Here is a 22,622-nt window from a genome sequence, read left to right on the forward strand (position 1 = left end):
GTCGGTAGTTCTTAAGTTGGGTCTTTTCAGTCTCTGTCTTTGGTATAAGTGTGATGTAGGCCTCCCTCCACGTATCGGGTGCCTTCCTCCCCTCCATGATCTCGTTGCAGACTTCCTTCAAAGGTTGTATCAACCCTTCCTTCAAAACTTTGTAATATTTGGAAGTCAGTCCATCCGGTCCAGGTGATTTGCCCAACATCATGCTTTGAATGGCATCTTCTATTTCCTGAGCTGATATCTCCTGGTTCAAAATTGTCTTACTTTCCTGCGAAATCTTTTTCAGCCCATTTTTCTCGAGGAATTGTTGTATGTCCATTTCTTTCTGCGGCCCTTGTGTGTACAGTTGTCTAAAGTAGCTCTGAAAACAGTTCCTAATTTCCGCTGGGTTGCATATGTTCTTTCCCTCCACTTCTAAGTTTGTTACCGTGTTGAGTTTTTGTCTCTTCTTTATTTGCCAAGCCAATAACTTGCCACATTTATCTGCAGATTCAAAAGTCTTTTGTCTCATTTGTTTAATTTTCCATTCTATTTCTTGATTCATCAGTTCCATATATTGTGTTTGATACAATTTAATTTCTCTTAAAATCTCTTGCGATTTTGGCTTCAATCTTAGTTTCCTTTCCCCTTCTTTTATCTTTTCCAAGATTTTCTCTTTCCTCTCATTTTGCTTTCTTTTCTTTAATGTATTTTGTTGTATCAAAAACCCTCTCATCACGGCTTTACTTGCGTCCCATACTATTCTTTTTTCTACTTTAGTCTTTAAGTTGATTTCAAAATAATCTTTCAAAGTTTTTTGGGCCTTCTTACAAATCTCCTCGTCTCTAAATAAGGTGTCATTCATTCTCCATCTGAAGGAGCCAGTTGTTGTTTGCTTCATCACCATCTTTACTGCGTTATGGTCGGAGAAGGTTTTTGGGCAGATTTCCACTTTCTTTATGTTCGACGCCATACTGCTAGTCACCCAAACTTGGTCAATCCGTGTCCATGTCATTTTGGCTTCAGAAAAGAAGGTTCCCTCTCTTTCTAATGGGTGTTTTGTTCTCCAAATGTCAATCAAGTCCATATTGTCAGTCATTTCAAAAAAAGTTTTTGGTAGTCTTCCGTCTTTTGTAACTACCTGTCTTTGATTCATGGTTTATTTTAAGGTTAGCAGATTTTTTTTCAAAGAATTAAAAAAAATTGTTAAAAATAAAAGAAGTAATATCTTCTCTTCTGTGGTCTCCTCTGTCGCACAGCCTTCCTCTGGGCCCTGGCCTGCTCTCTTGGAGCGCTAGCCGCCGTGGAGTAGCCTCGGGTCGGGCCTGGGTTTGGTCACATGTCCTTGCCCTCCTGGTGCACTCCTACCTCTCCTCCTCAGCGGCGGCGGCAGCGGCGCAACAAGGTCGGGGCTCCCCTCTTTTTTCTCCTTCCTCTTTCTCTCTCTTCCTTCTCCTTCTCCTCTCCTCCTTCTCCCTGCATTGGCTCCGGGGTTTTTCCTGATCCCGGAGCGCCACTGGGCAGTCGGCCAGGTGGCCAGGCGCTCTCGCTCCCGGCTCAATTTGGGTCACGGACGGGAGTCAGCAGTTCCCCCAGTTGACGCGCTGGGTGTCCCCGGTTCCCCCTTGGCAGTAGCAGTGGCAGCCTCAGCAGCTCGGATCCAGCCTGGTAGCACAGTTGGCTATGGCTGGCTTCAGGAGCTGCTCGTTGCTGGGGTGCCCGCCATTTTGTCTCACCGGAAGTCCCCATATGATGCGTCTTGTGCCGTTGAACCAATCACGCAACATTCATTCCCTTCTAATAAATCTACAACACTTAAAATATAAATCCGGGGACATTAAATGAAATCCGGGGACATTCCGGGGACGGATTTTGTCCGGGGACAGATTTGTAAATCTCGGGACCGTCCCCGGGAAACAGGGACATCCGGTAACCATAGTTTATTTACACATATACAGTGGTACCTCGGGTTACATACGCTTCAGGTTACATACGCTTCAGGTTACAGACTCCGCTAACCCAGAAATAGTACCTCGGGTTAAGAACTTTGCTTTAGGATGAGAACAGAAATCATGCTCCAGCGGTGCGGTGGCAGCAGGAGGCCCCATTAGCTAAAGTGGTGCTTCAGGTTAAGAACAGTTTCAGGTTAAGAACGGACCTCCGGAACGAATGAAGTACTTAACCCGAGGTACCACTGTATATAGGATGCGAGTGGCGCTGTGGGTTAAACCACAGAGCCTAGGACTTGCCGATCAGAAGGTTGGCGGTTCAAATCCCTGCGACAGGGTGAGCTCCCGTTGCTCCTGCCAACCTAGCAGCTTGAAAGTACGTCAAAGTGCAAGTAGATAAATAGGTACCGCTCTGGCAGGAAGGTAAATATAAGGGCAGGCACACCTTTGTTTGGGATCCTCCTCCTTTCCTGCATGTGAGGGGAGCACCCTGTTGCAACAGTTAATAAAGATCAGGCTTACTAGCTGTTTTGCTTCTCAATATTCTCTGGTTGGCCTCTGTTATTTTCTCCTACCAATAGGGAACCCACGTAAGGACTCTATATGGGCTCTTGGATACGCCATAAGGGAAGAAGCGCAGATTTTGTTTACAACAAAGCAAAACAAGCTAGAGCTTCAGGCCCCACTATATTGGGCCCCCCAAAAAAATTTAAAGGGAAAAAAGCCTGGATGTACATTTCCAAAATATAAGATAAAAAACAAATGAAATAAAACCAGCAGACAGCAACAGTGTTTTGTGTTGTGTAGGCTCCTATTTGTTAAGTGCAGATGGCTTTAGATACCTATTAGGTTCATAAATTACCATACAGTGGTACCTCAGGTTAAGTACTTAATTCGTTCTGGAGGTCCGTTCTGAACCTGAATCTGTTCTTAACCTGAAGCACCACTTTAGCTAATGGGGCCTCCTGCTGCTGCCACACCGCCGGAGCCCGATTTCTGTTCTTATCCAGAAGCAAAGTTCTTAACCTGAAACACTATTTATGGGTTAGCGGAGTGTGTAACCTGAAGCGTATGTAACCTGAAGCGTATGTAACCCGAGGTACCACTGTATAGCATTTATTCAACACAAAAAACAGTGGCAATTTGTTGTTGACAAAGGACAGCTGGACATATAAAGGGCGCCATTTCCTTCAGTAGCTTTAGGGCCTCATCAACCTAAATCCGGTCCTGCATACCCCCCCAACCCCTTATGTAAAAAGAAAACAAGGACACGTGAATGTAGACTATGAACGACAACAATCCTGCTGAGAGAAGTTTATAATCTTATGCCTTCATGCAGAAAAGCGGACAGAGGAAAGTTTTTCTGCCCCTCTCTTAACACTTGTGAACTTGTGAACACCAAGGAAGCTGGAAGATGGATTCAAAGTTAACAGAAGATTCTGTTGGAAGATTTGGGACACATAAAAGAAAATACTTATTTATGTAGTGTACAGTTTACTATGGAACTTGCTCCACAGGAGCCACCAATTTGGATGACTTTAAAAGAGGATGAGGAGGGAGGAGAGGGCTTTTGGGGGCTTTGAACCAGGATGGCTAGGCTTTGCCTTCACATTTGAGACACTTGCTGCATCTCTTGTTCCCCTCGCAGGGAACTTGGATGCACTCCAGCGCTGCTCTGCTCAAACACCTTCTGTTTTGATTTCATGAGTGGATTTGCTGCTAACGCTTATCCTCTAATGCCAAGGTCTCAAGGAGGGGTTGGTGGTGATGGTAAGCTGAGATCAAGCCACGCTCCTCCCTCCTCTCTTCACTTTCGCTCTTCATTCCCGGCTGGAAGCACTGAACTGTTCGTCCTGCTGCGTTGGTGCTTTTTCTCCGGAGTAGAAAAACAACCACCTGGACGTCTCCGCTGAGCATCTACTACGAAGAGGTAAGCAGAGCATCTTTCATTCGTTTCTGTTTCTTAGAAAGAGGGTTTGGGAAAAGAAAGAACCAGGAACTAAGTTTTGCAGGCTGGAATTCTAAGATAGTTAGCAGGCAGGAGCTCGTTCCAGGAACGATCCCTGGAGGTAACTTGGCAGGCCGTAGAGCAACAGTTTAGCACACCTCTCTATTTCATGAGGTCAATGTGAGCAAGTGAAATGTTGAGGGCTAGTAACTTGCAGGCTTTTTTTTTTTTTTTTGCTGAGCTACAGTAGACACGAGACCAGGGTGGACCAGTCAGTAAGACTTGATTTAAAATCAGAGGCTCACTATGTCAGGTTCCTACTGGAAGACCGGACAAATGCTAGAACATTAGCAGTGGCAAAGTTTTTATCGGTGGTTGCAAGAACAAATGATCCCTATATTCTAAACAAAATGCTTGTTTAACCTAGAGGTAGGCTGTATGAATTGTGTATTGCTTTGTAATGATTTGTTGGGTCTCTGAACCGTAATAAAGATTGATGATGATGATGATTGATGATGATGATTTAAATCATTTTTTTTTTAACAGAAAGACTCATTCTTGCTGGTATAATCTTAACATTTACAACCAGATGAAGGTTTCATTTTTGGAATAATAAATTTTCAGAGTAGTTTTTACAGTTATATCAAAAATTAGTGATTTGGTTATACAGTGGTACCTCGGGTTACATACGCTTCAGGTTATATACGCTTCAGGTTACAGACTCTGCTAACCCAGAAATAGTACCTCGGGTTAAGAAATTTGCTTCAGGATGAGAACAGAAATTGTGCTCCAGCGGCACGGCAGCAGCAGGAGGCCCCATTAGCTAAAGTGGTGCTTCAGGTTAAGAACAGTTTCATGTTAAGAACGGACCCCCAGAACGAATTAAGTACTTAACCTGAGGTACCGCTGTACTATTAGAAATACAAAGACAGGTAATTATGAAATTATTGTTTATATTTGGACAACTTTTCTGCTGTACTTTATTGGAAGGAGAACAAAAATCATTTCCTTAATAAGAATTTAAAAAATTTAACTAAAACAATAACATTATAGCATATGTATCTATGTTTGTTAACAGATGTGGTTAAACGATTAAAAAGAAAAAACTTAGACTGAGTTTTAGCACACATGAAAAACTTAAAATAAATCCTTATTTCCTGATGAATAGCCTTTGGACTATGCAGTGGTACCTCGGGTTACAGACGCTTCAGGTTACAGACTCCGCTAACCCAGAAATAGTCCCTCGGGCTAAGAACTTTGCTTCAGGAGGGGAACAGAAATTGTGCAGTTGCATCGTGGCGGCAGCAGGAGGCCCCATTAGCTAAAGTGGTACCTCAGGTTAAGAATAGTTTCAGGTAAAGAACGGACCTCCAGAACGAATTAAGTTCTTAACCCGAGGTACCACTGTAATGTAATTTAAATAGAAAACTATCTTTAGAAAGATTTTTCCTCCAAAAGCATTTTATTTTAAAAATCCGACTTAAATAAAAAAACCCGATTTAATTTTTTTAAAATATCATTGAATTTTATCCACCCTGCACCAGACAGTGGCTGAATGCATCTGAATGCATAGAGAACACACAGACAGACAGGCAAACCGCTTTCCTAACTATATAGCAGATACATACATGGGATGTGCTTCAAGAGGCGCTGTTTTCCCCTCAGTGAATGTGGATGCTGGATGTGAGCCCATGTATAGAATCATAGAACTGCAGAGTCCAACCCTCTACAGTGCAAGAATATGCAGCTGTCGCGTATGTGGATCGGACCTGTGACCTTGGTGTCATCAGCACGACGCTCTAACCAACTGAGCTGCAAGGTTTCCCTGAAGCATCAGTTAAAAGTCTTATGAAATAAATAAAATAAAGAAATTAAGGGCAGTTATGAATGTCACACTGGTGTAAGAGCAACATATCGGGGATGGGGAATGTGTAGCTATATAGAGATCGTTTCCCCGTCAGTCCCAGTCAGCATGGCCAATATATGCTTTAGTAAGGTAAAGGGACCCCTGACCATTAGGTCCAGTTGTGGCCGACTCTGGGGTTGCGGCGCTCATCTCGCTTTATTGGCCGAGGGAGCCGGCGTACAGCTTCTAGGTCATGTGGCCAGCATGACTAAGCCGCGTCTGGCGAACCAGAGCAGCGAACGAAAACGCCGTTTACCTTCCCGCCGGAGCAGTACCTATTTATCTACTTGCACTTTGAGGTGCTTTCGAACTGCTAGGTTGGCAGGAGCAGGGACCGAGCAACAAGAGCTCACCCCGTCGCGGGGATTCGAACCGCCGACCTTCTGATGGGCAAGCCCTAAGCTCTGTGGTTTAACCCACAGCGCCACCTGCGTCCCTGTTAATATATGCTTTAATGTACATCTATTATCTCATCCCAATTCTGTAGGTTTCCAAGATGGGAGAAGGACAAGGATCAACGCAGCCTCCAGAAAATCTGAATCGTAAATATCAGTTCTTTCGCAGAACCACAGAATTGTAGAATTGGAAGGGTCATCTAGTCCAACCCCCTACAATGGCAGGAATCTCAACTAAACCATCCATAACAGATGACCATCCAACCTCTACTTAAAAACCTCCGAGGAAGGAGGACTTTCTGAGGGAGTCGGTTCCACTGTTGAACAGATGTTGCCGTCAGAGTGTTATTCCTGATGTTTAGTCAGAATCTCCTTTGTTACGGTTATATGTGGCCACTGACCTGTATTTCAAATGTAGGGAACTTTGGGCCCTCCAGATATTGTTGGGCGGCAATTCCCATCAGCTCCAGCAAGCAAAGCCAGGGGCAAAGGATTATGGGACTTGTGGTTCAGTAGCATCTGGAGGCCCAAAGATCCCACAAACTTGCTGTATATCAAAGTTAGCCTGCTCTCCTCTGGTGTTCTGCAGGACTCTGTCCTATCACCAGTGTTAGGGGAATGGGGACAGTTTCCCCCTCACCTATCAGCCAGTTTCCATCACTTGTTACGTTGCCATTATCGTTCTTGAAATAAGCCTACAGTTTATGTTCGGATGAATGGATATCGGAGGGGGGTGCAATGGCCTTAGCTGCTGGGGTGGAGCTTCCTTAAAGAGGTAGCAACTATTGCAGGAAGATGTGAAAACCATGCCACTCCCGTCGCAAGTTCTGTCTACATGTGTCCAGGAAATGGAGTACAGTGGTACTTCAGAAGTTGAACGGAATCCGTTCTGGAAGTCCGTTCGACTTCCAAAACATTCGGAAACAAAGGCCCGGCTTCCAATTGGCTGCAGGAAGCTCCTGCAGCCAATCAGAAGTCACAGAAGTCGCCTCAGACGTCCGGGTTCCAAAGAACATTCACAAACCGGAACACTCACTTGCGGGGTTGCGGTGTTCAGGAGCCAAAACGTTTGACTCGCAAGGTGTTTGGGATCCAAGGTACAATTGTATTCTTGTTAGATCAGATCAAAATCCTGTTTGCTCCAGCACTGTCTCACTGTCTCCTTCTCTCCCTTCTTCCCTTTTTCTGCCGGACTTGTAGGACTTTCTCGACTGAATATTTCATGTTTGTTCATACTTTGTCCATGGGTTGAACGCGATAAGAAATCAATGCCGATAGACTTGGCAGAGTTTAAGGAACTGGATGCCTACGCACAGAAGGTTTGCTTTCTCTTATTGTGATATATTCAGTGTGGAATAATAGTCCAGCAAATAATCTGCTAGGATGCTCAGGTTCTCAATGGGCATTTGGAATTTGAGAGTACTTTCAGGTAGACACTCCTGATAGGAGGCAACTTATTCTGTCCACATCAAATAACAAACATTGTAAGTCACAATACGGTGCTCCCATTTTCTGCATGGTTAACATAAAAAGTGCCTATACACGAAGGCTGCAAACACGCCCCCCCCCCAGAATCCCGCAACTGTTGTTTATCCCTCATAGAGCTAAGATTCGCAGCACCCCTTAACTATTGTTCACAGGATTATTTGAGGGCGGGGCTTGTGCATTAATTGTACAGTATGGTGTGGAGTACGCAGTTATACAGTGGTACCTCAGGTTACATAAGGTTCAGGTTACATACGCTTCAGGTTACAGACTCCACTAACCCAGAAATAGTACAACAAGTTAAGAAATTTACCTCAGAATGAGAAGGGAAATCATGCTCTGGCAGTGCAGCAGCAGCGGGAGGCCCCATTAGCTAAAATGGTGCTTCAGGTTAAGAACAGTTTCAGGTTAAGAACCGACCTCCGGAACGAATTAAGTACTTAACCCAAGATACCACTGTACTTAGATATTTGGCAATAACATTACTTTGGCAGCTGCTTTGCTTTTAAAATTAAGGTGATAACCAGTGCTATTTTTCTAGAAAAAGAGGTGCCAGAATTTACCACGAACACCTTCCTTGTTCTCTTAAAATGACAATGGCACCCACTTGAGAGGTGCTGGAACTGAATTCCTGTGAGTTCTGGCTGAAAAAAGACTCAAAAGTCAGGTGAGAATCAACAACCGTGGTTGTGACTCAGTGCTGATTCCCCAATCCTACCAGGGCTGACTAAGTAGCCAGGGTAGTGCCGGATTTACATATAAGCTAAACAAGCTATAGCTTAGGGCCCCACTCTCTTAGGGCCCCCAAAAACATTTAAAAGGAAAAAAACACACCCCGGGATATACATTTCCAAAATTTAAGATAAAAAAACAAATAAAATAAATCCTACATACAGCAGCAGTGTTTTGTGTTGTGTAGGCTCCTAGGATGCAAGTCATGGGCCCCGACTGTTAGCCTGCTCCCTAAAATATCACTGGTTTGCTCATTTCTATATATAGGGTACAGTGGTACCTCAGGTTACATACGCTTCAGGTAACATACACTTCAGGTTACAGACTCCACTAACCCATAAATAGTACCTCGGGTTAAGAACTTTGCTTCAGGATGAGAACATAAATCGTGCTCTGGCAGCACAGCAGCAGCAGGAGGCCCCATTAGCTAAAGTGGTGCTTCAGGTTAAGAACGGACCTCCGGAATAAATTAAGTACTTAACCCGAGGTACCACTGTACCTACATTCTGCATGGATTGGTTGCATGACAACATGTGCAAATGGCTTTAGATACCCATTAGGTCCATAAATTACCCTATATTCAACACAAAAAACAGCGACCATTTGTTGTTGACAAAGGACAGCTGGACATATAAAGGGCCCCATTACCTTCAGTAGCTTAGGGCCTCATCAAACCTGAATCCAGCCCTGAGCCAGGTCTGCCTCAGCCCTTCACCCTCCTTGCCCCACAAATGCCCCCCCCATGTATGCCATTGCCCACCCACAGGTAGAATGGGGAGTTACGCACCCCTCCACCAGCAGAAGCTGACAGGGCTGGCTGGCTGAATGCTTCCCCACAATCCAACACATGCACAACCCAGACATCACAAAGGGGATTTGGATCGCAGCTGAAATTTGTGGACACTGTATGCACACTGGAAAATTGAAAGGTTAATCATGCTTCTCCCTTCAGAACTATTTTTACCGACGGGTAAGTTTTTGGCAAATTTAATAACTGATTGATTGATTGATTGATTGTTCAGCTCAAACACATACACTTAATCGTTTGTGCAATCCTGCGCATTTTGACCCAGAAGGAAGCTCCACTGAATTCAATAGCACCGAGCGTCTTGTAAGTGCCTGTAGAATTGCACCCTAAATTTTCTTTAAACAAGTGGAAGCCTTAGATAGAAGGAAGGAACTGAGTACCGCTCCTCCATATTAACTGCTACCAAATCTATTTACCTTTTGTGAAACAGGTGAATGTCAAGGATAGCGTGGAAAACCTGGTGAGCGTCTTGCTCCAAAAAGCCCACAGTGACCTGGAGAAAGTCCGAGCCATTTGGGTGTGGATTTGCCATCATATTGGTAGGTGGAGGTTCCATCTTTGCATTCTGGCGTTCTTTTGCCTCTGACAACTGCCCACAAGTCCCCATCCCTTACCTTAGTGTAGATAAAATCAGTGCTCTACAACACAAGCAGCAAAGCTGTGTGTTGGTGGCTGCTTCTTTTATTTGGATAATCTGCAGTTAGGCTTGTATACACCATGCCTTTAAAGCACATTCAAAGCACATTCTTTCCCCTCAAAAGAATTATGGGCACTGTGGTTTGTTAAGGATAGCTGGGAACTCTGTGAGGGGTAAACTATAGCACCCAGAATGCTTTGAGGGAAAGAATGTGCTTCAGATGTGCTTTAAAGGTATTGCGTGCGCATAGATGAAGACACAATGAAATAGCTTTTCAATAACTCCCCGCCTGGACCACGTTGCTTCAGCTGTTTTTTAAAACCTGGTGTCCCTGCCACACTCACACCAAGTGTGACCGTTGCAGCTCCTTTTTCATTGTGCGTTGCAAACTTTGGGGTGACATTTCACAAATGTCTTTATTTCTCCAGAATATGATGAGGAAGGCTGCCGTGACAGAGAGAAGCTGGCTTTAAAGCCAACCGATGTCCTTCGGTCAGGAAAGACTATTTGTTCTGGATATTCTCTACTCTTTGCAAAGATGTGCAGGTAACTCTTTTGGCCTCAGCCATCATGGCAAACAGCTGTTACTTGGCAGGGACGACGGGAGACCTGCAGAGCCACAGGTTCCCCACCCCAGCACCAAACTACGAATGCTCCTGAAGCAAACTTTGATATATAACTTGATAGCTCAGTTGGTTAGAGCTTTGTGCTGATAACGCCAAGATTGCAGGTTTGATCGTTGTATGGTAGGGCTGCCATATGTTTGGAATTTCCCGGATATTGCCAGCATTCATCCATCGAAAATGGCGTCTGGGTGAATTTTTGGGAAGTCGGTTTAAAATGTCTGGGGAAACCCTGTTGCATGGCAGCCCATAGTGTTGATTATTTGGAGATTTTCCCAAAAAAGCTGAACAACTTTGCCCCCCAAAAAGCTCAACAACCCTACCACATGGGACAACTGCATATTCCCGGACTAGAAGAAGGCATATACAGTGGTACCTCAGGTTACATGTGCTTCAGGTTACATACGCTTCAGGTTACACACTCAGCTAACCCATAAATAGTGCTTCAGGTTAAGAACTTTGCTTCAGGATGAGAACAGAAATTGTGCTCTGGCGGCGCGGCGGCAGCAGGAGGCCCTATTAGCTAAAGTGATGCTTCAGGTTAAGAACAGTTTCAGGTTAAGAACGGACCTCCGGAACGAATTAAGTACTTAACCCGAGGTACCACTGTAGTGGTCTCGTGCGGAACTTCTGTTTTCTCCATAAAAATCCCACTCTCCTTATCTCTGTTGTGGAACAAAATGAAGGATGGCCATTCCAGTCCAATAAAACAAAACAAAATAAAAGCAATGAAAGGAGCCAGTCCCCTTGGCAACAAGGGTGTTCCTGAATACCTTTCTTTCCCCCTCAGTCTTGCAGGGATACGGTGTAGGTATTTGGTTGGCAGAACAAGGAACATGAAGAGGCACGCCTGGAATGCTGTTTATCTTGATGGAAAGTGGCATCTTCTGGACTGCACATGGGGAAGATGCGGGATCCTTGGCAGGTACGTTGCGGGGAAATAGAAAGCCAATCATAGTGTGGGGCACCATGATGTACAGTGGTACCTCGGGTTACATACGCTTCAGGTTACAAACTCTGCTAACCCAGAAATAGTGCTTCAGGTTAAGAACTTTGCTTCAGGATGAGAATAGAAATCGTGCTCCGGTGATGCGGCGGCAGCGGGAGGCCCCATTAGCTAAAGTGGGGCTTCAGGTTAAGAACAGTTTCAGGTTCAGAACGACCTCCGGAACAAATTAAGTACTTAACCAGAGGTACCACTGTAACCTGGTTGACTTCCTTTGTTATCTTGGGTTTTCTGTTTGGCTTGGTCCACTTCTTGGGCTTTGTGTTTGGATGGCCCCAGGGCTGGCCATTATAAGCTGGTGGAACAGTGGTGCCTCGCAAGACGAAATTAATCCGTTCCGTGAGTCTCTTCATCTTGCGGTTTTTTCGTCTTGCAAAGCACAGCTATTAGCGGCTTAGCGGCTATTAACGGAAAATTCTTTCGTCTTGCGTGTTTTTCGTCTTGCGAGGCATTCGTCTTGCGAGGTACCACTGAACAAGAACTACCGTACTTTTCGCTCTATAAGACGCACCCGACCGTAGGACGCACCTAGTTTTTAGAGGAGGAAAACAAGAAAACAAGAAAAAAATATTCTGAATCAAATGTTGTTGAAGACGAAGGAGGAGGGAGGATCAGGCTAAGGAGGAGCTGCCGGTCCGTCCACCCCTTTGGGGAAGCTGGATCTGCTGGCTGCCTAGCAGCGTTGTCCCTGCTGGGGGGATCGGAGGAGGCAGGCGAGACGAAGCGACACTCTTCAGCGAAGTGGGAGGAGGAAAGGAAGGGAGCCCTTACAGAGCCCCTTTCTGATGGCCTGGGATTTGGACTCAGAGGCTGAACCTGAGGAATCCCAGCCTGCACAGGAGTCCCCGCCTCCAGAACCAGCTGAGCCAGGGCTGGGGCCTGAGCCTGAAGGGCCCTCACCTGTGCTGGATCCTCAGGTGCAGGCACCAGCTGAGTCTGCTCTGGCTCCTGAGGGGATGTGGGACCCATTGCCTGCAGGTGCTCCACTCTCAGCCCCATCAGAGGAAGCTGAGGTTGCCTCTGGGTCCAGTAACCCTCCAGCCTCTCCTGAGCTGCAGAGGCTCAGGGCAGAGAGGTGGAGGGAACTAAGTTCCTGCAGGAGGAGTGCTCGCCTCCAGGCCAGGAGAGGCGAGTCACCTGTGGACCGGGGCCGCCCTATGCCTCGGGGCAGATAAAAGCCAGTCAGCCCCAGTCCCAGGTTACGGGAGCAATGTTGTTGCTAGCCTGTTCTTGCCTGCACCCTGTCCTGCTCCTCTGCCAGAGTTCCTGACCCCACCCAACTCCCCGCCTTGGACCCAGCTGCAGCTTTGATGGACAACCTCCATACCGCACCATCGACCTCGGACTGGACTCGGACCTCACCTCTTGGTTAGTCCCCGGGACCAGCACACCCTTCCTTTCCTCCTCCCGCTTCGCTGAAGAGGCGCTGCTCTGCGCTGCTCTGCTCTGCTCTGTGCTGCTCTGCTCTGCTGAAGCCAGCAGAGCGGGAGGGAGAGTTGCGCAGCGCCTCTTGGTCTGCTGGCTTCCCAGCGAAGCAGGATGAGGAACGGAAGGGGCTCCGTAAGGGCTCCCTTCCGTCCCTCCTCCCACTTCGCTGGGAAGGCAGCACAGCAAGAGGCGCTGCGCAGCTCTTGCTCTTGCTCTGCTGGCTTCAGCGATAGCTGCACAGCCAGCATTTGCCCCATAAGACGCACACACACTTCCCCTTACTTTTTAGGAGGAAAAAAGTGCGTCTTATAGAGAGAAAAATACAGTATGCCATTGGCATGGAGCGTCACAGTGGCGGGGGAAACAAGGGAACTCCATCACCATCTATCCTCTCAAATGGTTCATTTGAGTATGTTGGGCTATGCGTGCAAGATATGGGGGTTCTGGAGGTGGGTCATTCATTGAAACTCAGCGGACTTCCTCAACCTAGTGCCCTGCAGCTGTTTTCAACTCCCATCACGCAGTGCCGGATTTATATATGAGCTAAACAAGCTATAGTTTAGGGCCCCACTCTCTTGGGGGCCTCCCAAAAATGTAAAGGAAACAAAAACTGGACGTACATTTCCAAGATACAAGATAAAAAACAAATAAAATAAAACCTACATACAGCAACAGTGTTTTGTTTTGTGTTGTGTAGGCGCCTATGATGTAAGTAATGGGCCCCGCCTGCTAGCCTGCTCCCTAAAATATCACTGGTTTCCTCATTTCTATATACAGCTGGACATATAAAGGGCCCCATTACCTTCAGTAGCTTAGGGCCTCATCAAACCTAAATCTGGCCCTGCCATCACCCCTGACCATTGGACATGCTAGCTGGGATTGATGGGATACAGAGTTCAGTATCATCTGGAAGGAATCAGAAGGCTAGTTTAGAATGTCCCCCAAAGCCTAAGCTGTGGCTAATGTTGACTATGGTTTGTTTAAACAAGCTAGCTTGATACACCATGGTTTGAATTTGTCAGTCCATCTGATGCGGGCGAGAAGAGAAGTTGTAGGTGCTTGAAACCAGGAGCTAGTTTCCAAACCTTTCATAGCCAAGAGAGGGAGGAGGTGGGGAAAGTGGGAGCCTGGGGCTCACGTTGGTTCATTCTCAGCCTTCTAAACTGTGGTTTCCTTGTCCTTTTGCAGATGCAACGACTACTACTTCCTTACGCATCCTGTTCTGTTTGTTGAGAATCACCTCCCGGATGACCCCAAGTGGCTGCTTCTCAAACAGATAATGATGTGTGCAGCAGTTGCATTTATTTCCAAAAGAAAGGCGCAAAATTAAGTACAGTGGACGCTTGGGTTGCAGACGTGATCTGTGCGGGATGCACGTTCGCAACCCGCATCACTCGCAACCCGCCTCTGCGCATGCACAGGTTGCGATTTAGCACTTCTGTGCATGCGCAAAACGCGATTTGGCACTTCTGCACATGCGCAAAGCACAATTTAGCTCTTCTGCGCATGCGCGACCGCCGACACCCAGAAGTAACCCGTTCTGGTACTTCTGGGTTTCGGCGGTCTGCAACCGAAAAAACGCAACCTGAAGCGTCTGTAACCTGAGGTATGACTGTATGTTGGAAATCCTCATGTAAATTTCTGATGCTCTTGAAGAAAAGCCCTGCACTTCGCTGGATCATAGGTCAACGAATAGGTGACAGAAGAAACATTCTAGGCTTTTGATGGGGATCTTTTTACTCTTTAAAATTTATTATTATTATTATTATTATTATTATTATTATTATTATTATTATTATAATTATTATTACTCTTTAAAATCAAGGTGTGTTTGTACTGTCTGATTTGCTGCCCTCTTATACTTGTAAATCTTACTGTCTGAAAATATAATCCTTTCATTTTCATTTCATGCAATAAACCAATTTTTCTTCCTTCCTCCTGTGTGTGAACTTATTGAGACATAACATTAAGCATGAATTCATAACAGACACGTGTTTAACTCCAGTAAAAGATCCTAAAACTCTTGGGAGTATGCATAGAAATATGTGTGCGTGATCGACATGCGTACAGGTCCAGACACACATTTCGTAGCAGTATGTTTTCCTGAAGTTATTATGAGCCTTTTAGTAAGAGGGTGAAATTTTCTGCCTCGGACCCACTCCCAAACTGCTTTCTGTTGCATGAAGAAAACATGTCATTTTCCGGGCACTACGATGTCTCCAAGTACGTTTCCGAGCACAATTCAAAGTGTTGGTGCTGACCTTTAAAGCCCTAAACGGCCTCGGTCCAGTATACCTGAAGGAGCGTCTCCACCCCCATCGTTCTGCCCGGACACTGAGGTCCAGCTCCGAGGGCCTTCTGGCGGTTCCCTCACTGTGAGAAGTTACAGGGAACCAGGCAGAGGGCCCTCTTGGTAGTGGTGCCCACCCTGTGGAACGCCCTCCCATCAGATGTCAAGGAAATAAACAACTACCTGACATTTAGAAGACACCTGAAGGCAGCCCTGTTTAAGGAAGTTTTTTAATGTTTGATGTTTTATCGTGTTTTTAATATTCTATTGGGACCCGTCCAGAGTGGCTGGGGAAACCCAGCCAGATGGGCGGGGTATAAATAATAAATGATGATGAAGAAGAAGAAGTAGTCAGCAGGGGAATATCCACCCCTCCTCACATTTTTTAAAATTTACCGTAGTTTCTTTTAAGAGATCAAAGGGGCTTATATTTTCCCAAGAAGGTTCATTTTTATGTTAAAGATCCACATGAAAGTTTTTGAATTTTGCTTGAATGGCAAACTCATGTGGAGAGACCTTGATATAACACAGTTGTTTACAAAGGCACATTTCAGCAGTATTGGGTGCCTGTTTCCTGCGGCAAGGCAAGAAACCTTCAGCTCCTAAGGTCACATTTTGTATTTTTAGAGCAGGGATGGGGAACGTCCGACCCCTGGGAAAATCTTGCCCCCCCTTCAACATTTGGCCCATGAGACCATTCTTGGCAAACCATGGCCAACCCCCTCTACACCTTCTGTTATGCAGGTATGGGTGGGGCTTGACTGAGAGGGCGTGGCTTTCCAAAGCTGCTTTGTGCAGCTCCCAAAACATCTGCCAACCAGCTGGTTGTTAGGGGCCTCTGAAGCAATGCAGAAAGCAGGGACCCATTGCTAAGCAGGATTGCTCCCCCTTCATATCTGCTGATCTAAAAGGATACCAAGCCTGGTGTGTTCGGCTGAGCCATGGCGCTCCTGGCAGAGAGCTCTCTGGTGTGCCGAAACTCAGCACTGAGCAAGATTGTGCCCCCACCCCTCATTAGGAGAGGGGGAGATCCTTCTTAGTGCTAGTTCAGCAGAGAGATTGGGCATGCCAGGCTCCCTGAAGGGAGCTCACAGGCACTCCTGAACTGAGCCCTAAAAAGGAAGGAGAGAGAAGTCGCTTCTCTTCCCCTTGAAGCTCAGTCTTGCTGTGCTCTTAAAGAGAGAGGTAGAGACTCCCAAAGGCTTCTCCCCCACTCCTGCTATGCCTGATCTAATTGCAATGCTAAAATCGGTCCTTGTAGTCCTTTTCCCTCTTCCCTTTTAGATCTTAAGGAACGCGGGTGGTACTGTGGTGTAAACCACTGAGCCTCTTGGGCTTGCTGATCAAAAGGTCGGCAGTTCGAATCCCTGCAATGGGGTGAGCTCCTGTTGCTCTGTCCCAGTTCCTGCCAACCCAGCAGCTCGAAAGCACGTCAGTGCAAGTAGATAAATAGGTATCGCTGTGGCGGGAATGTAAACGGCGTTTCCGTGCACTCTGGTTTCTGTCACGGTGTTCCGTTGCGCCAGAAGTGGTTTAGTCTTGCTGGCCACATGACCCATAAAGCTGTCTGTGGGCAAACACTGGCTCCCTTGGCCTGAAACTGAGATGAGCGCTGCAACCCCATAGTTGCCTTTTACTGGACCATCCAGGGGTCCTTTACCTTTACCTTTTACCTTATGGAAGTGAAAGGGATTTTGACCCACAGACAGATGCTGATAAGGATCTAGAACATAGAACCAAAAAGATCCCCCATCCCTGCTGTAATTAACTCAGCTTAAAAGGTATCTAATTACTAAATATATCAGCTTATAATTATCATAAGTGTTATTGGCCTAAGCCATGGTTAGGCAAACTAAGGCCAAGGGCTGGATCCGGCCCAATCGCCTTCTAAATCTGGCCCACGGACAGTCCGGGAATCAGCGTGTTTTTACATGAGTAGAATGTGTCCTTTTTATTTAAAATGCATCTCTGGGTTATTTGTGGGGCGTAGAAATTTGTTCCATTTTTTTTGTTCAAAATATAGTCCGGCTCCCCACAAGGTCTGGGGGACAGTGGACCAGCCCCCCGCTGAAAAAGTTTGCTGACCCCTGGAAGCGGACCCCTGAGTTTGTTCATAACCTAACCTAACCTAACCTAACCTAACCTAACCTAACCTAACCTATTGTGATGGCCTAAATTTGGATGGTATTAATAGAGGGTTTGGGGACGTGGGTGACACTGTGGGTCAAACCACAGAGCCTAGGACTTGCCGATCAGAAGGTCGGCAGTTCGAATCCCCACGATGGGGTGAACTCCCATTGCTCGGTCCCTGCTCCTGCCCACCTAGCAGTTCAAAAGCACGTCAAAGTGCAAGTAGATAAATAGGTACCGCTCTGACGGGAAGGTAAATGGCGTTTCCGTGCACTGCTCTGGTTCTCCAGAAGCGCCTTAGTCATGCTGGCCACATGACCCGGAAGCTGTACGCCGGCTCCCTCGGCCAATAAAGTGAGATGAGCGCTGCAACCCCAGAGTCGGCCATGACTGGACCTAACGGTCAGGGGTCCCTTTACCTTTAATAGAGGGTTAGGCAAATTCATGGAGAAGAGAGCTATCCATGGCCATAAGCCAAGGAAGCAGCAAGGCTTCTGAATACCAGCTGCTGCAGATCACAGGAGGGGAGAGGGCTCTTGTGCACAGATCCTGCTTGCAGTTGCTGCTATCCCACGGGCCACTGTGAGAACAAGATGCTGTTCTTATGGAGGAGAGGAAATGAGCAACAGAGACACCTGCCGTATCTTTTTCCCCCCACGCTGGGAGTTTGGACACACTCCAGCTAAAAACATCTAATGATTTCTGTTTGTTTTCACTTCACAGGTGCCATTCCTGCTACTCCTCTGTCCTAATTGCCAAGGTCTCAAGGAGGGGGGTGGTGTTGGCAGCTTCAGATCAAACCATGCTCTGCCCTCACCTTCACCCTCACTTTGGCACTTCGTTCCTGGATGAAAGCGCTTAATTGTTCAACCTGCAGCAATACGTTTTCCTCCAAAGAAGAAAAATAATCACTCGGACGTCTTCTACATCAAAAAGGTAACCAAGGCATCTTAATTTGCTTGCGTTTCTTTGAAAGAGGGTTTGGGAAACTCAACAACTGACTGGGGTTGGGAACTGTCTAATTACTAGTAACTAGTGAAATTTGAAGACTGGGATTCTAGGCAGGAGCTGATTTTAGGCACAGATCCTGCAGGGTAAACAACCCAGTAACAACCCAGTGGAAAAGGCGTTGACGCTTACACAGTTAAATAAAAAAGCAGACTTCTGACTGTAAAGAAAACAAATCCCTTGTCTTATTAACGTACAAAACTTAATAGGATCATTAAATTATATTTGAGTGTACGGTGTAGAACTTATACATGTTATCTAGAAAATGGAATTCATGGAAATTAATACAAAATAAAATATTTGAAAGTAAGGCACCTTAAAAGGTAAAGGGACCCCTGACCATTAGGTCCAGTCGTGACTTACTCTGGGGTTCCAGCACTCATCTCGCTTTATTGGCCAAGGGAGCTGGCGTACAGCTTCCGGGTCATGTGGCCAGCATGGCTAAGCTGCTTCTGGCGAACCAGAGCAGCACACAAAAACGCCGTTTACCTTCCCACCGGAGCAGTACCTATTTATCTACTTGCACTTTGACATGCTTTCGAACTGCTAGGTTGGCAGGAGCAGGGACCGAGCAACGGGAGCTCACCCCGTCGCGGGGATTTGAACCGCCAACCTTCTGATCGGCAAGTCCTAGGCTCTGTGGTTTAACCCACAGTGTCACCCACGTCCCTCTAAGGCACCTTACACATGATTACATTCAAAGGCGATTTGGCATTTCTTCATGACATAGACTAGCAAAACCATCATTTTCAAGACACAAGCTTAGCAGATCTGGAACTAACCTGATGATCTGATAAAATCGAGAGTCTTTACTTGGACTTTGTTATTTTAACTCACGTGCAACTACTCATTCTACATGCCTATTTTTATAGTTGTTTTTTTCACCTTTTGAATTTCATCTGTTATAACTGTCCTCTCTGTTTGGGACTGAACCAGGGATCTTCTGCTCTGCCACTAAGCTACAAACCTTTCCCTAAAGGCAGAATTTAGTGCGGTGGCTGAAGCTCAAACGACAACATGATGCTCAGGCAATTGCCTTGCCCTCTGCAACATCCTTTTTTGTGTTTCCACTCCTAGGGATGGTGCCGTAAGGTTTCAGACCATCTTCCATTGCCATCTTGTGGCCAATAGGAATTAAAATAGGTGTTTGGGTGTTGTTTTGTTTAAAAAGAAGTACAGTGGTACCTTGGTTCTCAAACACCTTGGTACTCAAACAACTTGGAACCAAATCATTGCAAACCCGGAAGTAAGTGTTCCGGTTTGCGAACGTCCTTCAGAAACTGAATGAGCTCCGTTTTGAGTGGTACGCTTCTGTTTTGAGTGGTACGCTGAGGTCTGTCTGTTTTTGCTATTTATTTTACGTTTTTATTTTGGGGGCTCTTTTTGTTTTTGTTTTTGTGACTGTGTGGAACCCAGTTCACCTACTGATGCAATGATTGTGTGACTGCAGTACATTGTTTATTGCGTTCATTTTATGGATCGATGGTCTCGTTAGATAGTAAAATTCATGTTGAATCGCTGTTTTAGGGGGTTGTTTTTAAAAGTCTGGAACAGATTAATCCATTTTGCATTACTTTCTACGGGAAAGCACGCCTTGGTTTTGGAACACTTTAGTTTTGGAACGGACTTCCAGAATGGATTAAGTTTGAGAACCAAGGTACCACTGTATTCATTCCTTTTTGTAAATGGCTTTGGTATTTACCTTTAAGGTCAAGTGGTATATAAACTTTATAAACCTAATTACAGTGGTACCTCGGGTTACAGACGCTTCAGGTTACAGACTCCGCTAACCCAGAAGTAGTACCTCAGGTTAAGAACTTTGCTTCAGGATGAGGACAGAAATTGCGCGGCGGCAACAGGAGGCCCCATTAGCTAAAGTGGTACCTCAGGTTAAGAAAAGTTTCAGGTTAAGAACGGACCTCCGGAATGAATTAAGTACTTAACCTGAGGTAGAAGATAAAGGTAAAGGTCCAGTCGTGGCCGACTCATAGCGCTCATCTTGCTTTATTGGCTGAGGGAGCCGGCATACAGCTTCTGGGTCATGTGGCCAGCATGACTAAGCCGCTTCTGGCGAACCAGAGCAGCGCACGGAAACGCCGTTTACCTTCCCGCCGGAGTGGTACCTATTTATCTACTTGCACTTTGACGTGCTTTCGAACTGCTAGGTTGGCAGGAGCAGGGAGCGAGCAACGGGAGCTCACTCCGTCACGGGGATTCGAACCGCCGACCTTCTGATCGGCAAGTCTTAGGCTCTGTGGTTTAACCCACAGCGCCACCCGCGTCCCTCTTAACCCGAAGTACCACTGTAATAAAAATGGATATGCTTGGGGGGGGGGTCGGGGAGAGGAGATGCCTGGCCGAAACACCAAGCTTGCAGGTTGTCTGGTTAAAGAAATCTCTCTACTCTTAGCATTTGGAGCTGAATGTTGGCAGAAGCTGAACGGAAGCAGAATCCCTATTGGAGGAAAGCACTTGACCCTGGCTACAATCAGGAAAATAAGAGACCTAATATTTATTATTGGAAATACACGTGTGATAGGAAAGATTCTAGATCTGTCTGGCTAAGGTGGAGGTGCGATAAGCATATGTTTGGTCTTGCAACTCAGACAAAGTGTGCTCCCATTATGTATGGCATCATGGAGGAGGAAGGGAAGGAGGAAGGAGGTGAGAACACTGTGATTGTCGGTGTAACAACGAAGGCTTATCCACACTTACATTTCCTCTGCTCCTTCCAGGTATGGTCTGTGCTTTATAGCTCTGTGAGCGCTCTTTTTTTGCCCCAGAACATTCCCCTAAAAACCCGCTCTTTGGTGCTAATTCAGAGCAAATGTCACTCTGCAGAAAACCCAAACTGACGTTTGTGTAAGTTTAACCTGGTCACCCTTTACAATACAGTGGTACCTCAGGTTAAGCACTTAATTGGTTCCGGAGGTCCGTTCTTAACCTGAAACTGTTCTTAACCTGAAGCACCACTTTAGCTAATGGGGCCTCCTGCTGCTGCCGCGCCGCCGGAGCACGATTTCTGTTCTCATCCTGAAGCAAAGTTCTTAACCTGAAGCACTATTTCTGGGTTGGTGGAGTCTGTAACCTGAAGCGTGTGTAACCTGAAGCGTATGTAACCCGAGGTACCACTGTACAATGTCCCAGAAAGCCTTTGCAACTCAATGAAGCATCAGCTCTCTCCCAAACCAGTGCTGTGCCTCACCTGGGCAAGCACAGCTCCACTGTCGGGATGAGGACTCTGTGGGATGGTGGAAGTTGCGATATAGGCTTTCATGTGCATCTTGTCTCATCCCAACAGTAGCGATTTTGTAGGCTTTCCAGGAGAAGGAGGAAGATCAATGGCGCTTGAGAAAAAAGATCTGTACGGTAAATATAACTTCTTTGTTATGGCTATAAAGGACCCCTGACCATTAGGTCCAGTCATGGCCGACTCTGGGGTTGTGGCGCTCATCTCGCTTTATTGGCCGAGGGAGTCGGCGTACAGCTTCCGGGTCATGTGGCCAGCATGACTAAGCCACTTCTGGCGAATCAGAGCAGCGCACGGAAACGCCGTTTACCTTCCCGCTGGAGCGGTACCTATTTATCTACTTGCATTTTGACGTGCTTTCGAACTGCTAGGTTGGCAAGAACAGGGACCGAGCAACGGGAGCTCACCCTGTTGTGGGGATTCAAACCACCGACCTTCTGATTAGCAAGTCCTAGGCTCTGTGGTTTAACCCACAGCGCCACCTGCATCCCTTTGCTATGGCTATATATTAGGTGTGGGGAACGTTTGGCCCTCCAGATGTTGTTGGACTACAACTACCAACAGCCTCAGCAAGCATGGCCAGTCGCGAGGAACGATGGGAGTTGTATATCATAGTAGCAGAGAAAGCAGTTTTCACGAGAGCCTGTCCATACTTCTTGAGATGTTCTGGGAACAAGGCTTGCATGGTAAAAATTAGATGCACTGTACATTTAATGCCAAGGCCAGCCCTAATGTTAGACAGTGAGAGGGCCATCTCGGGCTTCGGATATTCCTGGGTCAGTGTGGTGTAGTGGTTAAGAGCGGTAGATTCGTAATCTGGGGAACCGGGTTCGCGTCTCCGCTCCTCCACATGCAGCTGCTGGGTGACCTTGGGCTAGTCACGCTTCTCTGAAGTCTCTCAGCCTCACTCACCTCACAGAGTGTTTGTTGTGGGGAAGGAAGGGAAAGGAGAATGTTAGCCGCTTTGAGACTCCTTCGGGTAGGGATAAAGCGGGATATCAAATCCAAACTCTTCTGGGTGGGTGGAGGGAAGAGAAAACACATCCCTGCA

The 22,622-nt window shown here is 46.4% G+C and overlaps 1 protein-coding gene across 1 annotated transcript; it reads left to right on the forward strand.

Annotated features, from left to right (window-relative positions):
- Window positions 1-3,750: 3,750 nt before the first annotated feature.
- Window positions 3,751-14,312, forward strand: LOC128408584 (kyphoscoliosis peptidase-like). The gene is made up of 7 exons (XM_053378534.1): window positions 3,751-3,855; window positions 6,267-6,321; window positions 7,375-7,493; window positions 9,630-9,738; window positions 10,265-10,382; window positions 11,250-11,384; window positions 14,082-14,312. Exons 2-7 carry the CDS (start codon window positions 6,276-6,278, stop codon window positions 14,221-14,223), a joined length of 669 nt encoding a protein of 222 aa, XP_053234509.1. The 5' UTR covers window positions 3,751-3,855; window positions 6,267-6,275; the 3' UTR covers window positions 14,224-14,312.
- The last annotated feature ends 8,310 nt before the right edge of the window (window positions 14,313-22,622 follow it).

This window comes from Podarcis raffonei, chromosome 2, assembly GCF_027172205.1.
Source record: "Podarcis raffonei isolate rPodRaf1 chromosome 2, rPodRaf1.pri, whole genome shotgun sequence".
NCBI classification, from domain to species: domain Eukaryota; kingdom Metazoa; phylum Chordata; class Lepidosauria; order Squamata; family Lacertidae; genus Podarcis; species Podarcis raffonei.